Source organism: Aedes aegypti, unplaced genomic scaffold, assembly GCF_002204515.2.
Source record: "Aedes aegypti strain LVP_AGWG unplaced genomic scaffold, AaegL5.0 Primary Assembly AGWG_AaegL5_hic_scaff_1122_PBJ_arrow, whole genome shotgun sequence".
NCBI classification, from domain to species: Eukaryota; Metazoa; Arthropoda; class Insecta; order Diptera; family Culicidae; genus Aedes; species Aedes aegypti.
This window is the reverse complement of record NW_018734540.1, coordinates 1-12,482: the sequence shown is the minus strand read 5'-3', so window position 1 is coordinate 12,482 and position 12,482 is coordinate 1. Positions and strand designations below refer to the sequence as shown.

The following is a 12,482-nucleotide window of genomic DNA, read 5'->3' as shown; positions in this document are numbered from 1 at the left end:
TGTTGCGCTGAGCTATTTGTTCAACAAACTTTGAATGATTCGTCGCTTCAAGCGTTAATTATTTTCTTCTACATGGACATTTTTTATATCAATAGAATACATTATATTGATAAGCATGTTTATATCTTACAAATAATCGTTTATCATGGTCTAATCGCTTATCAAAGTGTTTCCTGTGATCCAACGATCCTCCCCACTAACAAACATCCCTCCCTTTGTGGAGATGCAGAGGAAAACACGGTTTCCAAATAGCAAAGATTACACACTAACATTCCTTTCCCCAATCCCATCTGACTGCAAGGACGTGGCCGGCGCCGTTATTGACCCTGTATAAATAGAGGCACTGAATTATGCACACTCAAGAAGATTCTGGCCAATGCAAGCCGAACTTCTAGTTGATTCTGTGTGCATCTTCACTGACTTCGGTCAATCACGGAATAGCAACCATTGATATGTGCAGTCAGTCTAAGCTTAGCTAAGCTAAGATATACGAATGTAGAAAAAAAATGTTCCAATGCCAGTAAAGACCAGAAAATATGGTTTAAATATATTTCATAAATTAGCTTCGTACATGGCAATTCAAAAAAAAAGAAATTTGATTCTGTTCATTTCAATCGTATTTTATGTTAAACCATCGTTTACGTTATTTGGGGATGCGACCGAAAGTTGTAACGTAAACTGCGCTCTTCCCTTGAAAAAAAAAAACAAAATCCATAGTTGAAATGTCTGGTGAAATTAAATAAAGCATTTACATATTAATACTGAGATTCGTTAACAAAATATTTAAACTGCCAACTTCGTAATATGTTTAAGATTTATATAATTGATTGAAAAGAGAGAGTTCAATATTGAGATTATTACTGGATATTCATTTATTACGAGTAATGGAGTTGACTGTATGTCAAAAATTAAGCCCCTCCCACAGAAAACTCAATTATCAGAAAATCGCTGTCGGTGACATCAAAAAAGAGTAACAGTCTCCATAACCTGATATTCTATTCGAGTTATAGAACAATAGTCTCGATGATCACCTCAATATCGAGTAATATATAGTTGACCATACTCTAATAGAATAAATCCTTCGAAAGTGTAATAGTCATTATGCCTATTCCCTGTCTAATTATAACAAATAATTAATAAATTGTAATTTTTTCATTACAGGTGCCTAGCTACATTCAGGATTACGTGGTAGTAACAGCCTGGGTGCAAGATACCGGCGTGCATCTATACCCGAATACCGACATCGGTGGCAAATACATCGTACTGTCGAACGGTGATCTGTACATAAACAATGCTGGACCAAGTGATGCGTACAAAACGTATTCTTGCAGAACTGTAAATAGACTAACAGGTAAGACAACTAATGAGGAAACGAAATCGACACTCACACCCCATAATTGTATGAACACATATTCAAACACATGTCAGCACCCCTGGTATGCCCAGGAAGAAAATAATATTTTTAGTTCATCAATAATTACTTCATGGAATGTATTTACCTGAAATTGTCAAGCAGAGCACTCGGTTCAAATGTGGTAGGAGAACTGCTCGGAGCATTGCAGGGTCGTTCCGATGGGCCACTGTGTAATACGAACCAGATGAAATGAAATTCTCTTTTCCCAGTTCCCCCGGAGTGCCCCGATGACTTCTCTATGCATGCAAATTGCTCTGGTGATATTTTTCCCAGTACTAGTTTTCATTTTACGGAGCACAAAGCCATAAAAGCTCTCAACCAGAGCCACATTTTCCATTCGTTTAATGCATTCCACTTCTTCCCGGTACCACTCGAACAGGCGAAGTAGCTCCACAATAAAGAAGGTATATAAATGAAACAATGAAGCTTTTCTTGCTGACGAGCAATGTATGGAGTAAAATATGCTTTAAGAAACATTCAGATACGGATGTTGTTTTCTAAAGACAATGGTATTTTCATACCATTAGAGATCTATATATCAGAGGCATGTTATTTTACAAGCAGTGAGAAACCAACAATCATTGGAATGTCAATTATCTTAAAAGCAGGTGAAATCAACTCATCTGTAAAAATTCTTAACTGCTATGGCAAATAAAATGTAGCAACATAATATTAATAAAAGCTCAATTAAGTATCCGCTTTTGTTTTGCCTACTTTCAGAAGAAATACAACTTTCGACATATCCAGGTAGAGTGATAGTGACTGAACCGAAAGGACTAGTACAACCTAGAATTAATGTAGAAAAACATTCACTCAAGCACGTGGTTGTGAATGCCCACGTGACGCTGCCTTGTGTTGCCCAAGGCCACCCGGTGCCAACGTATCGCTGGTTCAAGGAGGTCAAGGACCAGATCATTCCCCTGCAGTTAAATGAACGGATCAGCATCGTTTCGGCAGGATTGCTCAAAATTTCCAAAGCCCGCCTGGAGGACAGCGGGAAGTACCTTTGCTGGGTGAACAACACGGCCGGCGAAGAGACAATCCAGGTGACGTTGACCGTTACCGCTCCTTTATCAGCACACCTGCAGCCGCAAGTACAAACCGTAGATGTTAGTAAGGATGCACAGTTCCAGTGTATCATTTCGGGGTTTCCCGCGCACGAAGTTCTGTGGATGCACAACGGAAAGCCAATTGTGCGTGACAGTCGGATAGAAATCTATACCGATACGCCACGAATTGTGATTAAAAACGTACATAAGGAGGACCAGGGCATGTATCAGTGCTTCGTGTCCAACGAATGGGAGCAAATCCAGAGCACGGCAGAACTACAACTGGGAGGTGAGTATGAAATAAGTACAAATTAGTATACATCTTCCAATCAACGTACCTGCAGTGAAAATAAGACATTTTTTCTGCTACTGACTCGTAAATTTCATCCACAAATCCTCCCTTCACCATATTGCGCTCATTTCTATTTACATCTTCTTTCAGATGCGACACCGGAGCTACTTTATTGGTTTTCGGAGCAGACTCTCCAACCAGGCCCGACAGTTTCGTTAAAGTGCGTTGGGACTGGAAATCCTCCACCGCAATTTACCTGGAAGCTGGATGGTTTTCCGGTAAGATAATTTTCTTATCTTTTCCTCTCCTGGGTCTTCGGTACGACTGCCGTAAGATTTATCTGCCCGCAGTTCGCCGGTCTTCGGTGGCAGTGAAACCGTTATTATTTTCCTTCTTCTCGTTTCACGGCACAAATGTACAACCATGCCAGCATGCGATGGTTTAGTTCGGTTGAATGGACAAATCACAGCACAGACGATAAGCTACTTATTTTCATACCAATTTGTATATTCTTATTTCCCCTCAGATACCGGATAATTCCCGCTTCGTGGTTGGCCAATACGTTACAATACACGACGACGTAATCAGCCATGTGAATATTTCAAACGTTAAGGAAGAGGACGGTGGAGAGTACACCTGTGTGGCGCAGAATAGTATAGGAAGGTTAGTTATTGAAACGGAGCAAAACTGAAATTATAATATAGTGAAGGGCAAGGTTTTTTATTATTATATTTTCGGATTCATTAATTCTGTTTTGTGCAATACCACACATCTTATGGTTGATGAGACAGACAGGATCATTTCTGTCATTAAAGTACATGGTTATAAGAAAAAGATTGTATGGATTTAAATTTTCAGCTTATTTTCTTTTCGCTCATTTGTCATAACTATGTACAATGAGTCTTTTTGAAGCAACGCAACAAAAAATAACTGCAATATATGTACAAAACTGGCGGAATTATTTTAAGAATATGATTCAAGTTTTATACATGAATATCAGGAGAGTTTAAGATTATTTCATCGAGAAATTGTTGGAGGAATCTCTGGAGGCATCCTCAGAATGATTATAGTTGAAATAGTAGCAGGTGTGTGTGAGTAGTGAGTAGCAGGCTCGGTTCCAGTGAAAGCTTAAATGCAACAAAAGTTAAGAAGAATGATGTATACAAATGTATTGCGACTTTTGCACCCATTTAGACTCACCCCAAATTTCTTATCATCACAGTCGAATCTCGCATACAATTTCGCAGTGTCTGTCATAAGATAGGTTGTTTCAGATATTTGACAGTTGTCCAGTTGGCTTACCTAGTTAAACAGATCTTGCTGTGCGCGATTGTGTGATTTGTGCGCAATAAATCGTACTGTGATAATCGTTGAGTCTAATCGGGGGAAAATGTCGCAGCGAAATCATGCTTGGAGGAATGTCCAAATTACCAGAGAAATCTAAACACTCGCGCAAGACCCAATACAGTAATGACAAAATGTTTGCTGGGCATAAGCTAGACATCGATATATGATTGTATTCAGTGATAATAAACACTTGCTTTCTTTTGATTTAGTATTGGTTGGTGTAATGATAAAATGATAAAATTTACAGTTGATTATTCTTTGTTTCTCTTTAACGGCAAGTATGGATATTTATGACTTTTGTATGCACCAGATGTAAGAAGGTTTCCTTAAATTTGCATTGAAGCCAAAGAACTTCCATTCCTGACCTGATGGTGAAAGATCGACAAGTGACTTGTTACCATTGGGGCATTAAATCCATTTGTAGAATAAAAAGAAAAACCTATTATGTGTTTAGTTTGTCAGTAAGATTAAGAAGTCGCTTAAAGCTTTATTAAACTTAAACTATGTATGTACTAAATGTAATTAAAACTAATAAGAAACCTATAAAATGAGCATACACTCGATTTTTCGTTAATACCGTCACTTCCGCACTCACCCATATCATGAATGGGAAGTGGCGCACGTCGTCACGCCTCAGCCGATGAAGCATCTAGCTACAGGGTTTTGACTTTGAAATTGGACATCGAAGAGAGAAGGACAATGTTTTCCCTGACGCACTTTCGCGTTCGATGGAGATCGCCTCGCTGAGCGAAGAGGATACATGGTACCTACTCCTCTCTGTATTCAAAGTTTCTCTCTGCGCCAGATGAGAACGTTGATTTCAAGGTTCACACTCAATCACGATTTACTTGTTCGGTAATTTTTTATACTGGGTACGAATTGTAAACCATAACAATACCGAACTTTCAGCTTTTTGATTGAAAACTTCCGAGGTTCAGTAACAATTTTTACTTTTTACTGAACCACGGTAACTGTCAGACCTAATTTTACATCATTACCGAACAGACCAAAAAGTCAGTAAAATCAATTACCTACTATTCAGTAGTTGATGTTTTTTACTGACTTGTCGTCAAATCAAAACAATCTGATGCACATGCGGGAATGTGTCAAATGAGAATCTCCTGGTGTAGAATCATCCGGCCAGCTCCAGGAAACGCGTCCACGGCAACCAAACTTTTCCTGCACCTATTTTGCATAGGGTTACCAGACGTACTCTTTTTAGAGTACAAGTACTCTTTTTTGCCTTAAAGATTTGTGTACTATTCTTTTCTGCTAAACGGGCTCAAGTGTACTCTTTTTCAGTTATTACTGACGATAATCGACAAATCAAATAACCTGTTGAAGAAACCAGATCAACCTTTCCCAGGATAACACAGATAATTCACCGATTTTTGACAAAAACTGTCTGAATCGAATAGGGTAACGACTGTTTACATCGTTCTCAAATGCTAACAGTTGGCGCCAGCGGCAAAAAGTACAGACAACAACTTTTTAAACATTCAGTTTATTTTACTGGCCGCCGAACGGCGACACTGATGTTTGCATTCCACTCACTGATTGCACGATGCTCGTTGCTCAAATTTCTCAAACTTCCAACACAAGCACATGGAAGAATGGTAGTCGAGAACTGTCAAGCGTATGGAAATAATGAAAAATGTAAATCAGGGGAACTGGGGGTAGTATGCCCATAGGGGGCAAAACGCGCCACCCTCGATTTGGACGAACGGTGTGGTTTAGAATACTTTTTTTCACCCTCTAGGGTTATATCAAATTGATAAAAATGCTTCTTTTAATATATTTTTATGTGTTTCTCTCAAGAAAATCGTAAAAAACGTATAAAAACGTTTTTTGCTATTTTCGTTGCAATTTTGTGCGGTCTTCAAAGTCAAATTTTAGGTCGATATATAACAAAATTTCTGAAACTATTGCCGAGAGCCAACTTGTGCACTGTCATAGTTTGTATAAAATGCAAAAAATATGTTGAATTTGTCCTTAAAAAGCTTATTAAAGGAGCTAAACTTCAATCAACTCGTGCGGCAAAACGCCCACCCCTATTTCATAACACCAAAACAGCCGTTTGAATGGATCATTGAAGATAGTTTTTGTCAGTGCTCACCGCACCAAAACAAAGGCGTCACTGTATATGGGATTTAACATTGTGACATCATTGCTGTTCTGTCAAACGCACAAGGCTACGGTGGCGCTATCTATGCTTTCCATAGCGGCCGTTTTGGTTATTTTAATGATCCATTTAAATTCTACCAAATGTAATGCCATATTGAAATTACGCGCAATTTGGAACCTTACAAATGTACATTTTTCGCATCAGCATGTATACTATTATTGAACAATAACATCTTAACAAACGCCCGGATGTATGCAACCTATAAACAAGCATGATTGTGTGCGTACGTTTACAGCATGGCTAACGCCGAACTGAAGCGGGGCGTTTTACCCCGCAAAACAATACATATGCAGTTAGGTAAGAATTTTTTTAAAAATGATTTATAAAACCCAGAAAAGCTAAAATGGATAGCTGTTTCTACTATTTGAAAGAAAACATATTTGTTTATCCGACCATAATTCTAAAAGAGCACAAAATAATGTTTTTCACATCTAAAATCTCTGTTTTCCTTAACGTTGGCAAATTACCCCCAGTCCCCCTACATCAATTATCTTGATAAAATCTCGCCAACAATATTTCGCCAATTCACTCGGTTCATGGCCGCTTCTCTCTATCCTCGACTGCGACCCACGCTCTCCAGGTCCTATTGCACCTGGTCAATCTACCTAGCTCGCTGAGCCCCACGTCTTCTTGTTCCGACCGGATTCGTAGCGAACACCATCTTTACAAGGTTGTTGTCCGGCATTCTTGCAACATGCCCTGCCCATCGTATCCTTCCAGCTTTAGCTACCTTCACAATACTGAATTTGCCGAAAAGTTGAGCGAGTTCGGTTTTCATCCTTTGCCGCCACACGCCGTTCTCCTGTACGCCGCCGAAGATCGTTCTTAGCACTCGTCGTTCGAAAACCCCAAGAGCTTGCAAGTTTTCCTCGAGCATAGTCCACGTCTCATGCCCGTTGAGGACTACCGGTCTTATTAGCGTTTTGTACATCGTGCATTTGGTGCGGGGCTGAATCTTTTATGACTGTAGTATCTTCTGGAGCCCATAGTAGGCACGACTTCCAATGATGATGCGCCTTAGTATTTCCCGACTAACGTTGTTGTCAGCCGTCGGCAAGGACCCGAGGTAGACGAACTCGTCCACCACCTCGAAGGTAACCCCATCTATCGTAACACTGCTTCCAAGGCGGGCCCTGTCACGCTCAGTTCCGCCAACCAACATGTACTTTGTTTTCGACGCATTCACCATTGACCCGACTCTTGTTGCTTCGCTTTTAAGGCGGGTGTACAAATCTGCCACCGTTTCAAATTTACTCCAAATAAAATTCATGTCGTCCGCGAAGCAAACAAATTGTCCGGATCTCGTGAAAATCGTACCTCGACTGTTAAGTCTGGCTCTCCGCATGATTCCTTCAAGCGCAATATTGAACAACGCCCGAGATCTTCACGCAGTTTTGCACACCGTCCATCGTTGCTCTTATCAATCTTGTGAGCTTCCCAGGAAAGCTATTCTCGTCCATGATCTTCCGTAGCTCTTTACGGTCAATACCGCCTTGAAATCGATGAACAAATGGTGCGCAGGGTCCTGGTACTCACGGCATTTCTGGAGGATTTGCCGTACGGAAAAGATCTGGTCCGTTGTCGAGCGGCCGTCGATGATACCTGCTTGATAACTTCTCACGAACTCGTTTGCTATAGGTAATAGACGACGAAAGAGAATCTGGGATAGCACTTTGTAAGCGGCGTTTAGAATAGTGATTGCACGATAATTTTCACACTCCAGTAGATCGCCCTTCTTGTAGATAGGGCATATCACGCCTTGCTTCCACTCCTCCGGTAGCTGTTCCGTTTCCCAGATTCTTACTATCAGCCGATGCAGACAAGCGGCCAATCAGTCCGGGCCCATCTTGATGAGTTCAGCTCCGATATCATCATTTCCAGCGGCCTTGTTGTTCTTGAGCTGTTGAATGGCATCCTTAACTTCCCGCATCGTGGGAGCTAGTTGGTTCCACTGTCCGCTGTGCTGCCGTAGCAATCGCTTTCGCTGTCCTTACCTTCTTTGACTGTGTTCTCTGCGCCATTCAGGTGTTCATCGTAGTGCTGCTTCCACCTTTCGATCTCCTCGCGTCCGTCCGTCAAGATGCTCCCATCCTTATCCCGGCACATTTCAGCTCGCCGCACGAAGCCTTTGCGGGATGTGTTGAGCTTCTGATAGAACTTCCGCGTTTCTTGAGAACGGTAGGGCAACTCCATCTCATGGCATTCCACCTCTTCCAGGCGGCGCTCTTTGTCCCGATATAGGCGGGTTTGCTGTTTCTGCTTCAGTCTGCAGCGTTCCTTGTTTTGCCGCGTACTATGCTGCAGCATTGCAGCCCGCGCTGCATTCTTCTCCTCTAAAACCTCCTGGCACTCCTCGTCGAACCAATCGTTTCTTGAGCTCCGTTCCACATATCCGACAATGCTTTCGGCAGCGTCGTTAATGGCTGCTTTGACTGTCCTCCAGCAGTCCTCAAGGGGGACCCTATCGAGCTCGTCCTCATTCGACAACGCTGCCTCAAGATGCTGCGCGTACGTATTGGCGACATGCGATTGTTTCAGTCGCGCTGTATTGTACCGAGGCGGGCGTCGGTACCGTACATCGTTGATGAATGATAGTTTTATGCGCAGTTTCACCATCACCAGGTAGTGGTCGGAGTCAATGTTAGCGCCATGATAGGTTCTGACGTCGGATATGTCGGAGAAGTATCGTCCATCGATCAAAACGTGGTCGATTTGCGATTCTGTCTGCTGAGGTGATCTCCAGGTGTACCGATACGGGAGGCTGTGCTGGAAATAGGTGCTACGAATGGCCATATTCTTGGAGGTGGCAAAATCTATCAGTCGTAGGTCGTTCTCGGGCGCTGAACTTTCCAATCGTCGGTCTGAACTCCTCCTCCTGACCAACCTGAGCGTTCAAATCTCTTATGATGATCTTGACGTCGTAGCTTGGGCAGCGATCGTACTCGCGTTCGAGCTGCGCGTAAAATGCGTCCTTGTGTGGGCTATGCACGTTGATAATGCACTATGGCCTATCAGGTGGCCAATAATCAAAAAAGTGATGTGCCCCAAATTTCAATGCTTGTTCGCCATTTCATTGTAAACATGTCTGCCAAGAAATCCCCAAAATATTAGGGCATGATTTGCATTGCACACTCAGATATGAGGTGCCAAAGTTGAGCCTATGGAGAAAAACTTGTTTTTATTAACAAAAACTATGGTTTACTCAAATGACTCAAATGACGACTTTTTTTCGATAATACTTACGTAAAATGTTTTTACACCATTTGAAAGCATACATAAAAAGCTTCCTAGATATATAAAAAAATAAAAAATAGCTTTAAAATAGTGGCTTTTATGATGTTTTTATAAAGCGGTTAAAAAAATCGAATAAGCTTATAGTTAACACATCGAGTACTTTTTTGTCCCAAGTTGTCCCAGGCTTAGATTCAGTTTCAAGGGTACTTTGAGATGTAAACAAAAGGATCGTGAAGAATTTAGCTGCACAAATTTGCACTTTTTTAATTTAAGGCTTTTTGAATTTTTCCAATATTTTTAACCATTTTCTATTGAAAACAGCTAAAACCTAATTCAGAAAATAACTGAATTTCGCTAAATCATTCATATCATCATTTCTATGTAAGTTTTAATATTTATAATGGTTTGCACAACGTTAATTGCATAAATTGCTTATATGCATTTTAAGCAACAAAGTTTAATATTTCGCTATAGGCCCTATTCAAAAGTTAGTCTCGAAAACTTGTTTTTGAAAATAAAACATCAAATTTGTATCATAAAACTCATGTATACGACATGAGATGGAAAAAATATTTTTGGCCGTCAGTCTGTATGGAAACCGCCCATAGTGTAATGCTGAAGTTGGAGTTTGATTCTTAACTTGCACAGTAGTGTGGGACAAAATTTAGATTTTCGCTCCAGTCCACTTTTTGGATTATATTTAGGTCCCATAACAACTGTGCAAAATTTCAGCTCGATCGGAGAAACTATATTTAAGCGCCAGCCGTTCAAAGTTTGTATGGGATTTACTATGGGAAAACTTACTTTTGCAAAGAAAAATCGCCCGAGGTCGCCCAATGATCTCTATAAAAATTCTGAACACAGGCCTCGATATGTATTTTTATTCAGAATTTTTATAGAGGTCAATGGGCGGCCTCTGGCGATTTTTCTTTGCAAAAGTAAGTTTTCCCATACAAACTTTGAACGGCTGGCGCTGAAATATAGTTTCTCCGATCGAGCTGAAATTTTGCACAGTTCTTATGGGGCCTAAATGCAATCCAAAAAGTGGACTGGAGCGAGAATCTAAATTTTTCATATAACCGAGTCCCAGGCTATTGCACAGTCGTTCATTGATCGGCCACCACCCAATCACGCGCCTCTGCATTTCACCCATCAGCATAAAATCTGTTCCCAGCTCACGTGTGTTGCCGCAGCTCTGGTAGATGGTGTGATAACCTCATCATCCGGTATTCCACTTAACGCAACAAACACGGATACTGCTAAACACTATTCTTTACACTCCACAATCTCCATCGCTCTTCCAAGCCTTTCCGCTTCCCGCGCACAGCAACAAGAACACTCTAAACCTGCAGCACCAATTCTGCATTACCCTTTACCCAGTAACGAGATGTATTTACCTTGTTGACCAAGGTTTATTGATGCAAGGTACCACAGATGGTATGATTATCTTTAAGCGTTCGCACCATTGCTCCTGTCCAGTACACTTCCTAGAGCGCTACGATGTTCGAAACCGTGGATCTTCAGTACATCGGAGAGTACCCGATCTTCCCCAAGATTACTCGTACCCCGGCCAGTACCACGAGGAGGTAGGGATAGGAGTTGCTGTGCAAGAGGCTAAGGACCGCACAAAGGGGTCTATTTTATTCCTGCTGGTACGCGAGGTACCAATGGTACGCCATGCCCAGCCATTTACCGTGCCGTTATATCCAAACATATATTATATGATTTTAGAGTAGATAGAAAATTAAAAATTGATGATCAAATTCAGAGAATAGTACGTCAAAACTTAGCCAAAGCTCATGATAAGAGAACCAGAGCTTATAATCTTCGGTTCCGGAAACCTGCTCTAAATATTTCAGGTGAGACAGAATGTTTTGGAGTGGTACAAGGAGATCAATTTCGTGCCGAAGCATCTCAATCCCCCGAACACACCGGAACTGGCGGCCATTTGAGAAGTACTGGGCCATCATGAAGCAGGCACTTTGGAAGCATCATAAGGGAAGTGAAATCGGAGGAAGACATGAAGAAAAAATGGGCTGCCACGCAAAAAAAGTTGGTCTGAGTTAGTATTAGGACCTAATTAATATTGTGAATTTGGATATGGAAATGAAATTGAATAAAACAAACATGGGAAAATATTTCATAACATGTATTATTTTCTTCAATGCAAGTTTGAAGATGATTGCTTGGACATGCAAAATTTGTCAATAATTGTAATGTGTCGCAATTTGATTTCAAGTACATCCTCTTATTCCAAATATTGCGATGACACATTGGCGGGAGACGTGCACTCTGGAAGCCGGGTTTCTGATACCTGAAGAGCATTTCCGGATGTCGCCATTGAAACAAAAATATGTATTAATCTCAGTGGAGTTCTGCAAATGTTACTCTCGAATGATAGCAAAATTGTTTTCATTTCAATGGAAATATTTTTCTGCTCTCAGTTTTGAACTATTAATAAAAAGCTAAAACGACTGAAATGAACACTTGAGTTATCAAAAATCCGCGACATCACATCATTAAAATTAGTTTCCAATATGATCTAAAGCATTGTTCGGTTGTACATTGTACAGTATTAAGTTACAGTATGTGAAGCTAAATGACTAAAAACGTTGTCCGCGTCTTTTTAAGTGCCTATGAATATAGTTTCAATATCACTAATGAAGGTTTATTCTTCTTTATTTTTTCCAGAGTTTCACACAGCGCCAAGGTGAACGTCTACGGGCTTCCATATATCCGAGAGATGCCTAAAATAACTGGCGTTTCAGGTAGTGACCTGGTTGTTAAATGTCCCGTGGCGGGGTATCCCATCGATAAGATACACTGGGAACGTGACGGTCAAACACTGCCCATAAATCGTCGCCAGCGAGCATACAACAATGGAACGCTAATCATCGAACAGCTGCAAAGGACCGAAGATGCCGGGACTTACACATGTATGGCTCAGAACAAGCAGAAACA

The 12,482-nt window shown here is 41.0% G+C and overlaps 1 protein-coding gene across 1 annotated transcript; it reads left to right on the top strand.

Moving 5' to 3' along the window:
• Positions 1-1,143: 1,143 nt before the first annotated feature.
• LOC110680255 (Down syndrome cell adhesion molecule-like protein Dscam2) lies at positions 1,144-12,477 on the top strand (the record flags this gene model as incomplete). The annotated part of the gene is made up of 5 exons (XM_021856070.1): positions 1,144-1,351; positions 2,135-2,752; positions 2,906-3,033; positions 3,282-3,418; positions 12,213-12,477. Coding segments are annotated over 5 exons (1,356 nt in total), but the record flags the coding sequence as incomplete, so codon positions are not given.
• Between the last annotated feature and the right edge of the window lie 5 nt (positions 12,478-12,482).